Below are 21,489 nucleotides of genomic sequence, written 5' to 3'. Positions count from 1 at the left end.
TCTTATTTTTGGTTATGTTCAGTGATCTTTGACAGGTTAAACATGTAGGAGAAAAAATTAATGGGAAAATAAGAGGGGATAGGATCATCTGAAACAGTTTAAAAATCTGTCTCAGCTCTTCAAGGCATTAAGGCATCAGTATGTGTCATCAGAGCTGCTTGTTGAACCCAACTTTTAGATGATTTAAACAAAGTGGGAAGGATTTGAGATTCACTCTCAAGTTACATTTTTTATTGTTAACCCTGCTACTTCTGTCACTTTTTGGAGACAAAAACAAGTTAAAACACTTTATTTGAAGAGTGACTGTCCTGAAGTGTGCCCTTTAATGAAATGAATCATGTCTAACCCCTTCTGTTGATGGATTTGCAACTTTGCAAACTTTCTATTTTGTTTCGAATAAAGTTACCCCTTAGCTATGAACATTTGCACAAAGCCATCAAATAAAATATATCCTGTCTAAATATTCAGTCTAATGTCTAATATAATTTATCAGTGAGACATAGAGGGTAACTCAAACTTCTGATTTTACATCAAGCGAGACAAGGTTCTTTACCTGTAAGGTGCTCCCCAATATAATAATCAGTCCTCTCCGTATATTACTGTATATTACCTGCAACACCTGTTGTTTGAATGTGGACTGCTTGTAAGTATTAGAAACTTTTCTGACTTGGTGGTATTTGAACGATCTAGAATGTGAATTAAGAGAAAAACCATGATCGTACCAACAAAACAGTTATTTAGAGACATAAAAATGTGTTTTCTAATGTTTCACAGCTGTTACGTTTTGAAGCACAAATAAACCTTTACACAATCCTGTGGAAAGATGCCTCAAGGGTACTTTATTTTTCTGTATCCATTGAGTTGTTACATTCAAGATCAAGAATAACTGTATACATCACCCTTCTATGTTTTAATCTATTTATATGTACAAAAGAAATATATGTAAAAGCTGAAGATTTTTACAATTTTTGTGTGTGCGTGTTTGTCTTGCACACACTTCACTTTCACGCTTGTGCATTGAACTTACATGCATTGCATTGTAAGTTTTCATATGTAGAGAAGAACCAGACAGGATATCTATTGTTCTCTGTGTCACATCTTTGATCTCCGAAGCTAGATTCCAGTGTGTTTTGACATCCCTAATTTTCTCACCACCATTTGTTATCTGGAGTTTATATACAGCCAGCACACCAGTGGGACTAAACATTCTGTACACACAACCAGTTACTCTTTGAGACATAACTGTATGGGTGAGAAATAGATGGAGAGGAAACTGACCGATAAGCAGGGATTATTTTGTATCTAATGCATCAGGCTCATTTCAGGTTATCAGAAACAGTCTTGCAGTTAGGGTTTTGTATACCTTTTTTAAATTATAATTTTTTAATGCTTTAGTTTTCCTTTAAAGCACAATATTATGTATACGTTAGGAAAGCCTGTTAAAGATATTTTATAAGTCAAACAATATTTGACATAACTGAATAAAACATCTGCATTCCAAAGACATGCCTGTAAGATGAATTAGTGATTATAGTTTGACTGTAGATGTGCAATATTTTTTTTGGATTAGTTACTCAATATGTTACAATGAACAGCTGGTAAAGGATGGTTGGATTCTATCCATACTCCGTTTCTTGGAGTCAGTTGCAGTCTTCTTATATCTAAGTAGAAGAGTTTTGTTGAAACAGCAACAGATTTTTCTCTTTGAATGACGGATTGTGTGGTATATTTTGTATCAAAGTTGTTTAGGGGCTTTGACAGGGCTATGGTGAGCATGCGATTGACACTGCAGTCACTGCCTGGCAACACTGGTTTGCTCTATTTTGAGTGGGTTGTAGCCGGTGTCACAACACCACCATGGCTGCCAGCTCTCTGTGATACTACCAATCAGTACATATGCTGCTGCGATCCAATTACGATTCATGCTGTTTAAACTGTCAGTTATAGGTTAAAACATGGGAAATGGTCAGCAATATGGCCACTGTGGAACATCTTGCTAACTAGTATCACCATTACTGTCAAAGACCAGATAGATCCAAACTGAATCTGAGGCTTCCGGTAATGCTTGTGTACAGTATATCCCATTGTCAAGGTAAATTCAAAATAAATGTAACTCAAAAATCATTGCATCAATACTGACTCAACTGGTGCATTTTTTCACTGGAAATAATAAAAAGATATTCTGATTTACGATTATTAGCCAGATTTATGTAATACAATATGGCATTCTTATATATTCCTGTATCATTAAAGACTGTGAGTTAGATATTTAGATATAAAGATATGTGGGCAGATATGAAGGCTCAACAGATGACCAACAGATATTTCCTCATGAAGTTAAGAGAAAGTCAACAGGCCTAACTATAGAAATACTCAGCAGGAAAAGAGAGAAAGGGAGCAGCAGAGCAGTGGAGATGGATGCAGCAGACAGAGCATCAGTCAACATTTAACACGTCGCTTTCTACATTTTCTGTCACTCCTCCAGAAATGATTTACCCTCAAGCCCTGCCTCGGGTTATATTCAGTCTTACTGAACGACTTCCACCACTCATTTCTCACACACACTTACATGCATACGCACATACCGTATTGTATCCATCATACAATCCAACGACATAGACATGAAAGGCTATTTAAAAGCATGCATGATCATGATAAATCCACAGATGAGGGAGCAGACAGTGAAAACTGGAGGTGGTTAGGGTTTTGTGTGTGAGTGGCTTTCATTAGCACTTATTACCCAGTCAATAAGCCCTTGATTGGTTAACATGTACCTATTGAATCATTGACCATTATTAGCAGAGTGTCTCCTCATACGCAGTTACAGCTACCACTGTATCAGTAGAATTTGTTTTCAAATATCTAACACTCATAACAAAAAGGCATGGAAATAGAGAACATTTACTGCAATGTTTTTCTTTTTATTCTAACCTCTGAAAATTCTGCCTCCAGATAGGTCAATGCCTAAATGAAATATCATCTGGCTTTACGAAGACCAAACTCTTGAAATCAAAATAAAAGGGGTGTTTTTGGGAAGTCTACCATTATGGAGCATTCCAGAACTCTTATCAGTCATGATTTAAAAAAAGAAAAATCAATAATGTGTGTTAAATATGTCATGTGGGCTTCATTTCACTTGGCTGCACTGCATGAATTGTCACCACATGGCCTAAACCAAAGCAACCATTACATATCTCAGTCAAGAATGTCAGCCATTAGAAACTGATTGATTCATCCACTCTGACTTCCATCAAGGGATACTCAAGCTGTGTCACTCTGGAAAGAAAACCAAATGACATATTCTTCATGTGGAAAACTAACAACCAAATACATTAAAAACAAGACTGCTGAACAGAAATAAAAACTTGCTGTGAAATGTTTTTAAGATTATGGAGCAGCTCAAGGCTTGGTCACTTCATTGCAGAGATAAATATTTGTATTTTAAAGTTAATGAGCATTGGTTATGAGGTGGTTTTGTTTGATGCACAAAGCATAAAATTGAAAACACTTCTCGGAGTCTAAAAGATTGAGGCTATGTCAGCACTTCTCCTCTCCCCTACTGCTAAGTTCAGTTCTGCTTTTTAAATTAGATGTTTCATTCATCAGTATCCAAAACATCAGAAGAAAACATAAAGTGTCAAACAAATGTTGTCATTATTAAATATCTTTTCACATTGAACTTACTCACATACCCCGCACAGTGATCAAGGATATATCATCAAAATGTCCTCACTCTTATACTTATAGCACATATTTTTAGTTTAGCCTTCAGAACCTTTCTGTGTAAGTTAAACACAAATGGTCTATTTCTTAATAATTTCCTTTGTAATTTATATCAACAGACTTGTTGAGCATTGTTGAGCTGTATCAATGTGAGTGTAATAGACGAAGAGAAAGCTTGTGTCTTACTGTCAGAGAGGAAACGTTAGACATAATCCTGACAAGAGCCAGTGTATATGGATTCCACAGACCTGATACAAATGAAGTTCAGCACAGACTTGTGCACACATTCATGCAAACACACTCTGACTGCAAATGCAAATGTCTGTATATGTCTGTGTACTCCGTGTGTGCGCATGCATTTGTGTGTGGTAGTTATGTTGTAAATCGTACTAATCAATTGTGGTCTGTGTCATGGCATGCCAGACATGGAGAATGTTCTGTTTTACATTGGGAGGGATGTGTGTATAAGTTTGTGCATATGTGCACAGCTGTTACATGATGTCCTGCACACAGCTATCACAAATCACAGTAATGCGTCTCCAACACCATGGATACTGTATGTGTCATGTTAGTGTGTGTGTATGTGTATTAAATAGCAAATATATATAATTTGTTTTTCTTGTATTTGTTCATTTTATTTGTTAGTTTTTTGGTTTCATGTTTGTTACAATTTGTTATAGTTTGCAATTGTTTATTTCCTTGTTGTTTTCTGCAGAAATTGAATATACAAACATGTGCCTTTCCAGAATCAGAATAATATAAATATAATGTCCATACTGTAGGTTGAAAATATTTCTATTTTTTTTCTTCAAATTATTCATTATTCAGCTACTCCATTCTGTACATTAAAGAAAAGTTACTGCAATGTTTAAAGAGATGTGTCATTTCAGCTATTTACAATAAAATATTTGTAGTTGCAACTTTTTTACTGTTTTCAAATAATCATTAGAAACAACGGTGATGAGTAGCAAGGTTTTTAGAATTTAAAAAAATGACCAATTCATGTTGAGTTAGCCATTGTATATATGTTTGCACATGTTTGTCTATATATTCCCTTACGTTTGGTAACCATTTCAACTGAGTGTATCTTGACAGACCGGCCACTGTTTGTATTATTGCTCTGCCTGTACCCTGGGTGACATGTCTTTTGGGTTTTTTATTCACAGAGTTTGTGTGATTTTATTGATTTTGACATACATGCCTGTACCCACAAATCACTAGTATCATTTTGACATCATTTGTATGATGTAAACAAAGTTTCAATGTACTTTTGTTTGTTCTCAGGCCTGTTTATTGTTTCAAATTGGAGCTCTTCTTCCTGACATAATTTATCACTATGTCGGAGAGTCCATTTCCAGCAGGATGCTAAATATACAAAGTCACAGGCACACATATTCAATGATTTGAAACTGTATACCCATCATAGTTGCATACTCAGACACACACCACACCCTATGGCATCCCTGCAGTCACACAAACGTTTTAACAATATATCAAGCTAAGAAATAACCTTGTTGTTAGATCAGGTTGCTTTTTTAATTTCACTTTACTACACAGATGATGTTAAAGTGATGAGAAAATTTAAAAAAAAGGAAGAGTAGAGGGTCGCAAAACACAAAAGGCTAGATTGAAAACGGTGAAATGGCCTCAGAGAAAAGTTCTAATAACTTTGAGTAGCCACTATTCTAACTTGCGTTTTAACCCAGTATGGTTATAGAGAGGGCTGTTTTATTATTCCCATCCTCCTCTGCTTCTGAGCACATTACTCCTGTAACTGCAATCGTCCAAATAACTAACTTCATACAACTCATATTTCAAGATCTTAGCATGAATGACATCAAAATGTAAATTCTTTAGAAAAAAGATGGACCCAGTGAAAACAGGCCTCATAGTGTGCATGTATGCTTAGGTGTGTGTATTGTGTATTGTGTGTGTGGCTACATTAATGCAAAAAATATGCATGACTTAGACTATAAGCATCATTAAATGAGCCTCATACATGGCTTAGTGCTGTAAACATGCTAATATTTCTTAATGGCACTCTACTATTTTGATATGCCTGTGAACTCTAGACCGTTAACCTCCACCACCCCACCCTGCTTCTCATCAATGCAGAGCTACATACACATTCACACCCTGGCGCCAACATTACGGGCCTTCTGGCTCTCTGTTTTTCCATTAATATCAAGTGATTGAGCGTAACACTAGCTGATAAAGCTGAGACTAAGATGACATATATGCCAAAGATGAAGGAATTAAAGCCTAATATAATCACTCAGTCTTGCATAAGGAAGAAACAATTACTGTAGTTGACATTTTGATTTCCGATGTTTCTTGCACATCAAGAGAGCAAGCAGGACAGATGGAGACTAATTTCTCTTTTAAGTAAAGAGATGCAGCTTAAATGATTTTTTAAAGGGTTTAAACACATACTTTAGCCGTTTAAAGAAAACACACGCTTCAAAATAGACACGGATTCATAGACAAAGTATTGATCTCATTCCTCTTAGGAAGGAGGTGTGGAGGGTTGTCTTTGGGGTAAGTGTGTATTTAAGCTCTTCGTCCAGCTGGTTATTTTCAGAGCAAGTGGAGAGTACATCAGTTTTTATTAGCTTAATAAATCACCTTTGTTGTCAATCAAGCAGCAGAGAATAATTGGATATGGTTGAAGCCTTGCGTGATGGATTATAAATCATTCAAGATTAAATTAAAAGATAATGCACAAACTTAATGGTTTGTGTTTTGCAGTCTAAATTGCCTTGGAGCAGTGCTGTTTTCCAGCTTTATTGCAAGCCGTTTTTCTTTCCTCCAAAACCTCTTACATTTAACACCTTTTATTGCTCAGATGGATTTTTGCAACTGCTCTTTGAGATCTTTTACACTTTGTCTTTTTTTTTTAAACAAATGTAGTTTTGGGCATTCTTTTTATTTCTTTACAGATGAGATACTCTCTTGGTTTAGGTTTTTTGTGTGTGCATTTGTGTAAAACTGTGTCTGGAAGATAAGTTGGTGTGCATGCATGCTCTACTTTATCTACAGATGTAATGTGCTTTCAGTCAATTTAGTCACATGAAGTCAGAAAAAAATTAAACAGTTGACTTTTAAAATACATGTAAAACATGTTAGTGCAACTTAAATTATACTAAATTTTTTCAAACTAAGCATACAGATAATGTGTTTGGCGTTAAATAGGTTCTGCATTTATACATGCAATTGGACTCAAACTGGCCTTCTATTGCCATAGAATAAAAGAGACGAACACGATTCAGTCACTAAACTGATACCCCTCCTATGTTTGTATGCTGATACAAGGAAAATCGTCCAATGAAATGGTCTAGTAGATCTATAACCATAGCTCTACTTAACTGTCATATAAACATACTGACTGAGCTCTCTGAAGTTCTATCTCAGGCTTGAAGCAAAAAACAAAAGACAAAAAAAATAAAATAAATCAAAATGGTTGGGGAAGAAAATAAAGCATAGAAAATTGAGGCACAGAGGCAGACAGCAGGAAACACAGGAAAAAGAGCTATATCATGTATATTATCATCTGGCCAGTAAATTTATGGATGTCCGTTTGCGTTGGAAGAGGCCAGGCGTTATCATAATCGCCTGCTGCCTACTTGACAGGACCTTAAAGTGATTCTGTCATTTTATTTACACCCAGGCCACAGTGTGATTTACTCTGAAACACATGCGCACACATACACAAACACTCCCCATTTTAACTTCCCTAGTGAGCCTGGTTGGGAAGGTTGGATGACATCTTTTGATCAGAGCTGTCCAAAGAGATCAGAGCAGACTGGCAGGTAATAGATACCCAGTAACTAACCACAAAGAGTATGTGAGTGTGTGTATTTCTTGTGGTGTGCACATATGGTAGTGTGTGTGCAAGCAGAAAATAGAAATGTTCTACTTTCAGTTTTTCATGTATTCTGTGTTATGGCATATTCTTTTTATTGTATGTGCACAACAATGACCTCCCATTTATGTGCTCTTCCTCTTTCTTTTGGCAAGTCACATTTATTCTCTGGTGGACTGATGAGAACCTGTGACAAAGATCAAGGAATTACAAAAGAGAAAGAGAATCTGCCAAATTAAAGAAGAGCAGGCCTATGTGAGTGAAGCAGATTTGAGAAGATGACGGCAGAAGCAGAGTGAATTAGAGAGAAAGAGGCATAAAAGAGGCAGAGCATGGCTGTAGCGGAAGAAGAAACAAATGGGAGACAGTGGAAATGATGGATCTTGCTCGGCCTTGCTTGGCTAACTCTGCACAACCCACTGGTCTTTTTCTCACTGCACATACACAAACACACACATAGAAAGTCATACATTTATATGTCCCCTTGAATGGGTGCTCATGACCCTGGGTTGCCCTCTTGGTTTTGAGAGTATGACTGCTCCAAACTATTGAAATAACAAATGAAAGTGAGAGGATAATTTACTGAGAGAGACCCACTGATAATATTTTTTTTAGTGTTAGCAATATCTATTGACTATACATTGACTTTTGGTCAATTCTAGTAAACGTTTGAGGACCAATGTCTGATGCTTTTGGCCAAATTCAAAACCTATCTTGCACTGGCCAACCAGATGTCCATTCTGTGTATGCATTGAAATATGTGTACTGTTTGTGTTATCTCCGGCCTCTATAACTGGAAATTCTAAGTTGGACAAGCCAATCCATACAGTGCTATTCCAGCCAACTGGCAAGAGGGGGCATTTTTCCATGTGCGCAGAACAAAGAGAAGGAAAAATGCGTTAGTCACTGCCCAATTTGAGAAGGGTATGGGTGTTTCCAAATTAGTTTTGAGTCAGAGGGAAAACTGAATATACTTTGTTAACTTATTCATGCACTTTATCTACAAATTTTGCTGCCAGCACAGTCCATACTATAGAAAAATCAGGCTATACTCAAATCAGGCAACCACAACACACATTTTTAGTGACAATCATCAAAGTTTTCTATGTTTATACAAGGTAAGGGATGGGAGAGGACTGGGGCACTACAGTACCTGCCCAGCTCACATTCTGAGCATGCTCCACTCGTGTAATGACTCCCAGGAGGTAGAGGAACAGCAACATTGCAACGTGCTAACATGCTCAACTACCGAGCATAATTCCATGGCCATGCAGGAAGGAGAGATCAACATGATACAGCCAAAGTGTAGAAGGTCAGAGGAAAACTGAAACAGAAAGAGTGAAAAGGAACTGAAAATCATGTAGAGGGATTTGAGGATTTGACTTGCTGTTTCTCCTTGGTATCGGGGTTTAGTTTAAAGCTTAGTTTTGATGTTTTAAAAACTCAAAAAAAACCCCCACAAAACCAGCATGATTAGTCATGCCACTCAAACCCACACAATATCATATATAACTCAATATAGGTGTCTGTTAATGAGAAGTGGGCGCTGTGCAGCGGATGGCATTGAATCTGTCTCATGTCATATGCGTGTCATGAATAATTTCATACATTGTTTTTCGATATACATATGCATATTACTCATTCAGCTAATCATTCAAAGTAGCTAAATTCCAAAGTAAAACCACACATCTGGCAACATATTATCTGTGTTGTGAGAATTGCTGTCTGAAGCTGTCTCTTTCTTCAGCTATTTGAAAGTGACAACCATGTTGGCTAGGCCAATTGTTAGCACCATAGCGTTGGCCATGTATTTTTAGGGTGTAGCCTCTTACCGTTTTTTTGTTAAATGGTACAGTACAGTTTGGTGCAGTACAGTTCAACTCGGCATGTTTCATACTTCATTTTCCATTACAGACAGCCTCCCCTCAATGTTGGCTGGATCAGGTGAATGTCATTCCAGTGTGTGTGAAGCTGTAGCGTCACAAAGAGGAGATACACAACTGAAGTGTGTGCGTTTACTACATTACACTGAATAAGCAGAGACTTTTATCCAAAGCAACTTACAAGTGAGTAGTATAGAGTGGTTACTGCAGTGAATGAGTTTGTGGTGTTTTTAGTTCAGATATGTTTGAATGTTGAATAGGTTAGAATAAATATACTAGGCAAATAATAAACATGTTTATCAATTCATTACTCCTTCACACAATATGCAATATGTGCACACAAATGAAATTGCTGTGATTTATGTTGTAAATAATTTCGTCTTTCAAATGACAATTGAATCGGAAAATGTGTTGTTAACGGTTACAGGTGTGAATTCTAAATAACAGGATCAGTTAATAGCAGTAATGGTACTACAATGACAATCCAAAAGACTATAAATAAATAAATAGATAAAGATAAAAGTAAACTATACTATATAAACAACAAAGAAGAGTTGACTAGGTGACATGCAGCATTTCCACTTCAGTTGCATTTTTCTTTGGAGCTGCCTGCATTTGTATAAAACGTATCTCTGCAAATAGATATTTTACCAAAAGTCAACAATGTACAAATGTGAATACATATACATGCATCAGTGTGTATGTTACTAGTTCCCCAATCCAGACATACACTCTTGTGTTGACAAAGTACATATAGCCAGCATGTGAATATGCTGACAGGTACTCCCTCACTCAGTGGCATGAGGAGATGATTAGCCAGGTTAACACAGTTCTCACATACATGAACACACACAAACATATCTGAGCATACACAAGAATGATGCAACAGCATCTGTGTTTCACAGTTGTGATGTCACTCTTGTCAGAGACAAAGACAATAACCGTTTCCACTCCAAATCTAAGTTCCTCCCCTCATGCCAAAACAACTGTCTCTGTGTGTTGCAGTTTTTTTGTTGTTTTTTTTTAACTGTCCCAATATTCCAAAAGTTTATCTATTAAAACAAAAATACACTTTCGAGGCATCTAAAATACAGTTGTGTAAAAATAGTTCAAATAAAAATCGAACAGAAGGACAAAAGAATTCTCTTGAAAAAACTTGAGTTACTATCTTAGAGAGAGTTTTATCTAAAGGAAGTGGTTTATACTTTCTCATCTGATTTCATTAATTTAGAAAGTGAAAAAGTCATAGAAGAAGAATAATGTCTGATTCTAACAATACCGTTACTATGAACAGAAAAGTAAATAACTACTGTACAGACATAGGAATTCTATGAATAAAATAGAAGTGTGTCCTCCTGAAAGTTAGCAAAGAACTTTGTTTTATAGAATTATCACAGATTAATAATACCAGTGGAACATTTGGATACGCCTACTTAATTAAATTATTGGGATGGTGTGTTCACAGTTTTTCTACAGCATTATAATAAAAATTTTTGGATAACAATACAGTATGTGGGTGACGCTTCTTTCAACATGGTTAATTAAAAGACAAGGAATTCCAGGGATACTGTAGCTATGTCACAGTTTCAGTGGAAATGCAGCCAGTTGAAGATACAGCCCCATTCATCAGGCTTCTGGGTCGATCAAACACCTCTTGGAATCAATGGCACGCCTCGCCTGTCCCAGGGCACTCTCTGCGGACAGCCATGCCACACACACAGAAGTCATCTAACCAATTTGTCTGTGCATGTCAAATCACAATAATTAAACATTATCGATCTCAGATTCAATTAACTTCATTAAAGTGGGTTGCACTGGTGATTGGAGACAGAAAGAAAGGAGGGAAGGAGGTGAGAGATTACAGGATCTCATCAAGTAGGAAAGGGGAGACTATTGGATGCATGTAACATATGAACATGTGGAACCACACTCACACAAAGAGATGATCTGAAAAAAAAATTGGGTGGTGGTTGCTTTCATCTCAGGCCTCCAGGCATGCTTTCAGCTTTGTCTATGGAAAAAAGGTTCCCCGCATGTGACTGACGCAGATGGAGAGTCTCTTTTTATCTGTCCCATCACATACACATAGAGAAAAACTGCACTATCTAAGCTGAAGTGTAAACAGATAGCGCTGACGTGTCTGATAGGGCTGTTAAGTGGTTATATAAGCATGATCAACTGTTTTTGCAACATCATAACATCTGCAGTTTGCAGAAGGATTTCCTCACTTTCTGCACAGACATGAATTCAAAGATATTGTTCAGCTTTATTACCTTTCTAAGAATTTTTGATTTGACTGAAATTCCTAATTTTCCACTTTGTTTGGGCAGATTACAGAATTACCAGCTATGAGTCGGATTATTGATTTTGTTCAGATGTGAAGAATATCTTCAAACCCTTCAACTCTGAAAAACCGTTTCATTTTTGCTTCCGTTTCAAAAACTGCAGTATCAGTCTCACCTAGCCTGATCCTCCGAAGCATGAGATCAAACCTCCTCTTTCACCCTGCTGACAATTCATCTGGAACTCTCACCATCTTTTTCTCTACTAATTAAAATAGTACCTGCATACCTAGGGTGTTTGGCTCAGGTTCTACCCTCCAGCAGTTTTTTGTGTGTGGATGTTTTTTTTTCCACATTTATCGAAATATTTTGGGTCATAGTGTTGAGATCCTTTCAGTCTGGGCCTAAGCCTGTATGTCTGTGTATGTGTGTGAGTATATGTGTGTGGCCCCAGTCTTGACTCTTTTCCAAGACCTGATTCTCTCATCCTCCTCTTGAGTCTTCTTCGTCATTGTCCTCTCCCTGTATCACATTTATCCATGTGCTCTTTTTCTTTCTTCCCTTGGTTTACACTATAAATTTTGTTGCAAATTTATATGACTGCAGTTACAGCAACAGTAAATACAATATTGGAAAATAGATGGAGTGACCCTTCCCCATCTTGCCCTCCTCATAAACACTTTTGGAACACTACAGGAAAAGAATCTTTTGTCAAAAAGTTTTTGGGATATAAACGACAACTCTGTTTTCAAACCAATATAAATCTTAGAGTGACTTTTTATTATGGCGAAAGGCCTAATTTCCTAAAAAGTATGATATACATCAATGAAATAAAGATTGAATACACACACACCTATATAATTTATGTATATAATAAAAACATTGATAATAATTATTATTATTAATCAATTTCTTCAATTTATCAATTACTTCAGTTTATCAATTACGTACTGCATCTCTGTGTGGTTCTCCAGCTGCACTATGACACACAAAGACGCACTACAGAGGGTTATTAACACTGCCCAGAAGATCTTTGGCCATCCTCTCCCCTCCCTCAAAGATCTCTACAGCACCCGCTGTCTCAAGAGGGCACGCAGCATTCTGAGAGACAGTATACACCCAGGACACCGAGTGTTTCAGCTGCTGCCTTCTGGCAGATGTTTCCGGGTGCTTAAAACATGGACAAATAGACGAGGGACAGTTTCTACATACATACAGATATGTGACACCATCACGTGTCATTTCAGGCACGGGCCAGGTGCAATAAATATATATTTTTCTCATATCTAATTTCTCACACTAATTTCTCTCCCTTAATTTGTATATAATGTCTCTTTTTTTGTATAAGTGCATGTCTTATTTAGTTATTTTATTATTTATTACATGTTTGCACTGGGGGGACAACTGTGCCCCAAATTTACTTGTACTTGTGTACACTGTACAACCTTGTACAATCTTAATCTTATTCTATGCAACACTTTGCTTGACATTGGTTGTTTCAAAAGTTTTTTTTTTTCAGGTTACATCTTTACATATATGTCTAGGGTTATATATAGGGATTTGTGTGAGGTAGGCTTTGCTGAATCTTCAGAGAGACAAAATGTAACCATCCACTATCACAGTGCCTCTTGCACAGTATTATTTGGCTGCTATAGTAAAAGTGACTTAAACATATTCTAATCTGCCTGAGGGACAAATAATTTGTTAATGGATGGCAACTAAAAGCAGGAATCCAAGTTAAAAACTTTTTGAAGCCATATTTGAGCTTGGTTTTATGACATGGTAGAAATTCATGATTTGATTTAATCATTTGATCGATGTCTGTAACTGTGGTTAAACTTAGCCTGTCAATGAAGCTTTTTCTATGTAAATCGTATGGATTTGTTGTAACATTGTGTCTGTCAAAGTCCTCCAAATTTCAGCCATTTTTGGTTTCAAATAAATCTAGAAATCGTCAAATGTGCTTTATGCCATAGACTGGTAAAAGTAGTCAGACTATTCAGCACACCAATGTATAATAGCAAATGCTACTTTTAATTTACTCATATATGATCAAACACACTGCAATGATATGATATATATATATATATATAATATCTTTAGACGTCACACACTTCCACACCAATGGAAATATGTATGCAAACAAATACACACTTTGTTCATCTCACAGAAATGCAGCTAATTTGAAGTGTATGTTGTATTTCAAAAGTTGATTTCACAAAGATGTTTTGCCGTGATGAGAGCAGCGGGCTGCTGTGTTCGACTGTTTCCTCAGACAGAGCATTGTTCTCTTAAACAGCTGTCGTTTTGGCTGATGCAGAACAGATGGCATGTACATGCGGGTCTCCTTGGCTGCACGTATGTGCAGGCGGTAGATGTGTCTCTGAGACAGAAGGGGAGAGAAAGATGGAGGGAGAAGACAGGGAGAGATGAGGAAACTCTGAGAGAGGGTACATGGCTATGTATTAGTCAGTCTGTGTGTTATTTCCACAAATGCAATTTACAATAAAAGTAAAATTATATTAATGTATGAAGTGTTGGTAAATGTCAGTTAACCCTACAGTTTTTAAGTTCCACATAACAGCATGTTTGAGGTATTTCAGACGGATCCTTAATGTTACAATGAGTGCTGGAACAGAGAAACTCAAGAGTTTGCCTGAAAGCAAAGTAATGTTACACTACAACACTTATCGTACAATTTATGTGTGTGTGTATGTGTGATGTGTAAAAGACAGGGATATCTGTGCCTCTTTGCATCTGTTTATCCCATGGCAGTGTTGTATCATCGCCGATGGCAACGAAAGGCTTCTGACAATGACAAAGACTCCTCTCTGTCTTGCTCACACACAGACAACTTGCAGTGCTCAGTGAGAGATTTGAGTTGGCAACAGCTGAAGTGTGTGGTATGATAGAGTTGGCATGTCGCACAGGTATTACTTGTTGAAGGACAATTTACAATATTTTCATAGAATTCAAAGCTATATGTGGAGTTTGATTTTTAACCATATTACCAAATGCATTTTCTCTTTCTGTTTGGCAGACATCAGACAATTATTCCTCTTGTTATTGCATGTGCTTCCACACCCATTCCACTGACCAGCTCATATGTTTACATACCAGGTTATATGAGTGATGTCTTGTAACAGAAAGGAATGCTTAGCACAAGGCCACTAACATCTACACATGTTCATCTTGCCAGAGTAGTTGTTAAAACACGCAGAGGTTTGTTAATGCATATGTTTTAGCTGCGGTTGCTATTCAAAAACCCAGCTTTCTCACAAAGTGAATATAAATAATTTCTCATCTGATGTAGTTGTAACCCTTTTATAGACTTTTAACAAAAGAAACATTCAGAGATTTACAACGAGGAGAGATTGTGATTTGTCTTGATACATCTTTTCTCTGTGTGATTTCCATTGTATTTTTCTTAAACTAGAGGGATTTGAATATAAATTGAAAGCTGCAAGCCTTCTCCCTGAAGCTAAACTGTAAATAATAACTCTAAACTTTTTTCTAATCTTTGGTAATTGAAGCAAATGGGTTTTGCGAGGAAAGATTTGTCGCAGGCAAACATACATACATTTTTTTATTTACGAGGAAGCGAGGGCTGAGCAGTGTAATGAGTGAAAATGCATGCTTAATTTAAATGGCGAGTGTGTCTGTTAGGGAATGCATTAGAGTCTGCAGAAGAAGCGTAAGACATATTAATTGACAGACAGGAACCGCTGTCTGCGAGGTTGATACAAGTAATTTATTACTTCAGAAACGAATGCCACCGCCAGAATGTGCTTCATTAATTTCAAATTTAGTTTTAATTTCAAGCTGTTGCCCCTTGAGAAGAATAAGGTGGCAAGTTCTGTTTGAGGACACATTTTCCCTCTCTCTCACTTCATCTTTCTATTTCTCTCCCTGCCTCTCTCTTTCTGTTGCCTTTGATTTTCTGCAGTATAGAACAAAGACCTGAGGGTGGAAATGGAAAAAGTTTGGGAGAGGGTGACTTGATACAAATTGTAAAACATCAGTGTATAAGAGAAAGGTTAGAACAGAACAACTGTTTATGATACTACATAGTTTGTCGATGTCACTACATATGTTGTCAGTTGATTCTAACAAATCTCTTGATCTGTGTTTTTTGCCCTTTCTATCTGAGCAGCGTATGTCCCTGAGGATGAGAAGGAAGCAGCCCTTTTGGATGAGGATCTGGATGGAGAAGACTCAGCTCAAGAAGGAGAGGGGCCTGCTGCCAAGCTCATATGTCAGGACAAGGATATCCTTCTCAAGGACAGACCAGAATCCACTTGCATTCATGACTCCCCCAATGCTGCTGACTTTTCTGGTCAGGAGCTGGACAGTGAGTCTCACCTAAGTGAATCCAGTGACAGACTGTCAGATTTTGAGAGCTCCTCACTTAAAAATGAGGATGATATCCTACTTTCTAAAGACCCCTCCAATGCATTGTCCCCATCGTCTTCCTCTGCCATAATTGCTGCAGCCAATGCCACTGCCTCAGTAATTGGAGATGAGGCCATATTAGCTGCAACGGGTTCAGTGGCTGATAGCCTTGAGAAAATGAAGGCCATTTACAACTCCTTCCTTACCAATTCATATTGGTCTACACTCAATCTGAACCTGAATCAACCCCCTGTAGAAAAAAACCCTCGCAGCCATAGCAGTAGCAGTAGTAGCAGCAGTAGCAGTAGCTGTGGAAGTGGAGGTTATGACTGGCATCAGACAGCTATGGCTAAAACTCTTCAACAGGCCTCACAGAACCATCACAATAGATTGAGCCTGGTTCAGCATCCCACAGTGGCTGTCTCCACAGCTTCTACAGAGCCCAACCTCTTTAGTACTGTCCAGCTTTACCGGCAGAGCTCCAAGCTCTATGGCTCTATATTCACTGGTGCCAGTAAATTCCGTTGTAAGGATTGCAGTGCCGCATATGACACTCTTGTGGAGCTCACAGTGCATATGAATGAGACAGGCCATTACCGTGATGATAACCATGAAACAGATGGTGAGGGTGCTAAACGCTGGTCAAAACCCAGAAAACGTTCCTTACTGGAAATGGAAGGGAAGGAAGATGCACAAAAAGTTCTTAAGTGCATGTACTGTGGACACTCATTTGAATCCCTTCAGGACCTAAGTGTCCACATGATCAAGACAAAACATTACCAAAAAGTGCCTCTGAAAGAACCTGTTACACCAGTGGCAGCTAAAATTATTTCCTCAGCTCGAAAAAGAGCCCCCATTGACCTTGACATACCAAGCTCGCCTGACTCTACTGGAGGCACCACACCAAAGCCTCCCTCCCTCAATAACACTAATGAAATACTCCAAAAGGTTACCAACCCCTACATCACACCTAATAACCGCTATGGACACCAAAATGGTGCAAGCTATGCCTGGCAATTTGAATCCAGGAAGTCACAGATTCTCAAATGCATGGAGTGTGGCAGCTCTCATGACACACTGCAAGAGCTGACTGCTCACATGATGGTAACAGGACACTTTATTAAAGTTACCAACTCTGCCATTAAGAAAGGCAAACCAATTATCGAGTCATCCACCCAAACTCCAATGTCCAATTCAGTATCTGAAGAGAAGGTGCAGTCTGTCCCCCTGGCAGCCACAACCTTCTCCCCTCCACCTGCCCCAGTGCCTCCTCCAACCAGCAACTCACCCACTGCAATGGTTGTAGAAATAAAAAAGGAGGAAAAGGAAGAGGAATGCACTAAAGAGTTCTTGATCAACAATGCCAACAATCTTATCAAAGATAAGAAAGCAGGAGGGGAGGATGAGGTTGAGGAGAAGTTTGATATTTCTTCAAAATACACTTATCTGACTGAGGAGGATCTGGATGAAAGTCCAAAGGGGGGTCTTGATATCCTCAAGTCCTTGGAGAACACAGTGACCTCAGCCATCAACAAAGCTCAGAATGGCGCTCCAAGCTGGGGTGGCTATCCCAGTATCCATGCTGCCTACCAGCTTCCAAACATAATGAAGCTCTCTCTTGGTAACTCTGGAAAGAGCTCTCCCCTAAAATATATGTTCCCTGGAGGTGAGATTCTCTCACCCATTGGTAAGGGTCAACCGCTGATCTCACCTCCAAGCCACCGGACCTCTCCGCTGCCTAAAAACAACTTTCATGCAATGGAAGAGCTAGTAAAAAAAGTGACAGAGAAAGTCGCCAAGGTTGAGGAGAAAATGAGAGAGCCCAGTGCTGTCATGAGAGAGTCTCCTTTGAGACGAGCCACACCCTCACCTTGCAACAGTGAGGCTGAGGACTCAGCTCGGGGAGAGTCACCTAAAGGAAATAAAGTTAGAGAAAATAGAGACTGTAAAACTCCTGAGGATGCGAGTAAAAGGGAAAAAGCAGTCAGAGATGGAATTGGAATCACTCACAGAGATTCAAATGGGAATATTTCCATTAAGGAGTCTGTGGAGAATGGAGTGGAGCCAACCGGTGTTACATCACCCCTGCCTGCCTCTCTGTGTGGCAGCACAGCCATCATCACAGACCATCCACCTCCAGAACAGCCTTTTGTAAACCCTCTGAGTGCACTGCAGTCAGTAATGAACGTTCACTTGGGAAAGGCTGCTAAACCTGCCCTGCCCTCCCTTGACCCCATGAGCATGCTGTTCAAGATGAGCAACAGCCTGGCGGAGAAAGCAGCAGTGGCTTCTTCCACCCCACCAGCACACATCAAAAAGACCAGTAATGACCCTTTGGACCGCTACTTCTACCAGCAACATCAAAACAATGACCAGCCTATAGATCTCACCAAAGGAAAAAATGCTGACAAAACAAGTAATTGTGGTTCTTTGGGTTCAGCGGCTCTCTCTTCCACCACCTCCACGCCATCAATTTCTCCTTCCTCTGCTGTCACTATGACAAAAGCCTCAGCTGCAGTAGCTTCATTTATGTCTTCCTCCCCTTTGAGAGAAAATGCCCTCTCAGATATTTCTGACATGCTAAGGAACCTGACAGAAAGCCAAGCTGTGTCAAAGTCCTCCACACCTACCAGCCAGTCTGAGCGTTCTGACATTGAAGGTGCCACACAAGAGGAGACAGAAGATGTTTCACCAGCACAGAAACGTAAGGGCCGTCAGTCCAACTGGAACCCTCAACATCTCCTTATACTACAAGCCCAATTTGCTTCCAGTTTAAGACAGACAAATGATGGCAAATTCATGATGTCTGATCTGAGCCCACAGGAGAGAATGCACATCTCCCGTTTCACTGGTCTTTCAATGACTACAATATCCCACTGGTTGGCTAATGTCAAGTACCAGCTGAGAAGAACCGGTGGGACAAAATTCTTGAAAAACTTGGATTCAGGTCACCCTGTGTTCTTCTGCAGTGACTGCGCTTCTCAGATTCGCTCGCCATCCACCTATGTCAGTCACCTGGAATCCCACTTAGGCTTTCGTCTTCGAGACCTGGCTAAGCTTTCTGGGGAGCAGCTGCTCAGCCAGATATCACAGCATCATCAACAACGTCAAACCAAAGGACTGTCTGAAAAACTGTTCTCTAATCTTCATCTATCCAGCCACCCTTTACCCTCCTCTCTACCAACATCTCTACCCTCCTCTTTACCAATCTCCCTGTCCTCGTCCTTAACCACATCTTTGCCCTTGGCTGAATCCCCTAACTCTCCTGATGATGATGACAGTGGGTCCGTCTACCAGTGCAAGCTCTGCAATCGGACTTTTGCAAGTAAGCATGCAGTTAAGCTTCACCTGAGCAAAACTCATGGGAAATCCCCTGAGGATCATCTCATGTATGTGTGTGAGCAAGAGAAACAATAGCACTGGCTGGGGACAATGCAGCACTTTTGCATTATGGCTCATTAAAAAAGAAAGGATTATAAAAAGTGATGGAACTGCACAAAGATGCCATAAAACTACTGCTATGAGTGTCGGCACATGTTTTTTATTCTGTGTTGTAGGAGTTTTTTTTTTTTAAACTTTTTTATTTGCCCAACACACTTGGTTTTACTGATTTCCTTTGACTGAAATAACTTTTTTCTAAAGGGACAAACTGAGACTGTTGTCATTGAGAGGAATTAATATAAAAAGTTGTAAGAGATATTCTAAATAAAGTGGTGAGTACTTTTGTGTAAAAGAAATTAGGTTATTTTATATTTTGGCATTGCTGAGATGTGATAATCTGCATGCATAAATAGAAACAGTTTAGCTAAACATTTTAAAACTAAATCTGGTGCACTTTCCATGGTTTCTATTTCTTTTCTCTTAATTACTCTTTTTTTCTTCCTATTTTGATGCTGGGGTCAACATTTACAATTTAACCCTCTGAGTACGGCATTTCTACTCTTCGGATCCAAACACCCCTGACTCATGATTTAAGAGTGTGAATTCTTAAAGCTACTGCAAGAATTAGATGTGAATTTTGTCCACAATTCTTGTTTGACAGACATTCAGTGTGTCCAGTCTAATTATGAAAATAAAAGCATTTTTAAAAGGAGATTTTCAGTTCAGTGCAAAACTTTCATCTCACGCTTCACATTTGTCTGGGGATATGCTCATAGGACAATGAGCATATCAAAAGATAAAAAAAAGATTAAAAAAAAAAAGAGAGATGCTTTACTTTGGGTTATCAGGGACCTATATTAATTCAGGTCAGTGTAAAATATGTATAGAAAAAAAAACGGATCAATTCCTATCTAAATTATGCATCATTTCTATATTTTTTAATTGAAGGATTATGACTTTTTGCTGGTTCACAGTATATGAAGACAGACATTTGTTTTTGCACAATACTTTTGTAAATGTGTTATGTAATCAAAAGATATGACAAAAAAGGAGGTAACAAATGAGCGACAACAGGTGAATCTTTTTATTCCCAACTCGTGCTCAAAGGGTTAAAGACTCTTTTTTATTTAATTTTTTTTTTTTTATCAGAAACTACTCTACATGTGCCCCTGTATAAACTCTAAAAATATATTAAAGGTTGTACAAAAAGATATTACTTTATGAAGATATTTCAAGTGTAAATTGTTATTTATAAGCACTATTAGTTGTTTCATATTGTTGAATGCCTTTTTGATTGATCCTACTTTTGTTTTTCTGTATAATTACTCCACCATGATTCTGCACTGCAGTTTTATTTTTTGGATATGAAAGGTAACCATGGTTACACTAACCTCTTGATTGACAAGTTCTGCTACATTTTTGGCAGTTAATTTGCTGAAGTAACTGACATCTGCCAGTGTAGAGAAGTAATAATAGAAGAAAAATCTTTACTTGTAAAATAGCATGTAAACAGCACAGATACTGTTATGCATTCTGTGCTGCTGGTCTTTTTTCATTTGGTTCTTTGGTTTCTGTTGTTGTTGTTCTTGACAATGATCCCCATTATATGACTTCGTATAAACTTGTTTTCTACTGCAGCATTAAAAAGGAAACTGTTTTTTTTTTTGCAATAATGTGTGTGTGTGTACATTCTGTGTGTCATGGCTATCAATTATGTGTGTGCTGTGCAGTCCCTAATGAGCACATTAGAATGGGAGTGTGTCAACGTCTGTCTGTGACGAGCTGCAGACTAGTTTACAGTGAGTGGCAGCAGCAGAGCCGGGTGGGAACACACACACATGCACGCACTCATTTTCAGACATGCAAACAGACAACATTGAGCTTCCCTGTAGCCTCCTCTGTTGTGTTAGTGCCTTACAACTAAGGCATATATTGCATATTGAAGACTAAGCTGGCAGCATTCAGT

The 21,489-nt window shown here is 38.3% G+C and overlaps 1 protein-coding gene across 1 annotated transcript in view; it reads left to right on the top strand.

Moving 5' to 3' along the window:
• The window catches only part of tshz3b (teashirt zinc finger homeobox 3b), a 36,124-nt gene extending 14,936 nt beyond the window's left edge, over positions 1-21,188 (top strand). Inside the window, exon 3 of the mRNA XM_072380981.1 lies at positions 15,904-21,188. Within this exon, the coding sequence (XP_072237082.1) occupies positions 15,904-19,559 (3,656 nt within the window). The 3' untranslated portion in view covers positions 19,560-21,188. The remainder of the gene's footprint in view (positions 1-15,903) is intronic.
• The last annotated feature ends 301 nt before the right edge of the window (positions 21,189-21,489 follow it).

This window comes from Leuresthes tenuis, unplaced genomic scaffold (assembly GCF_036924035.1).
Source record: "Leuresthes tenuis unplaced genomic scaffold, fLeuTen1.0.hap1 SCAF_2, whole genome shotgun sequence".
Lineage (NCBI taxonomy): Eukaryota > Metazoa > Chordata > Actinopteri > Atheriniformes > Atherinopsidae > Leuresthes > Leuresthes tenuis.
This window is presented reverse-complemented; position numbering and strand designations above follow the sequence as displayed.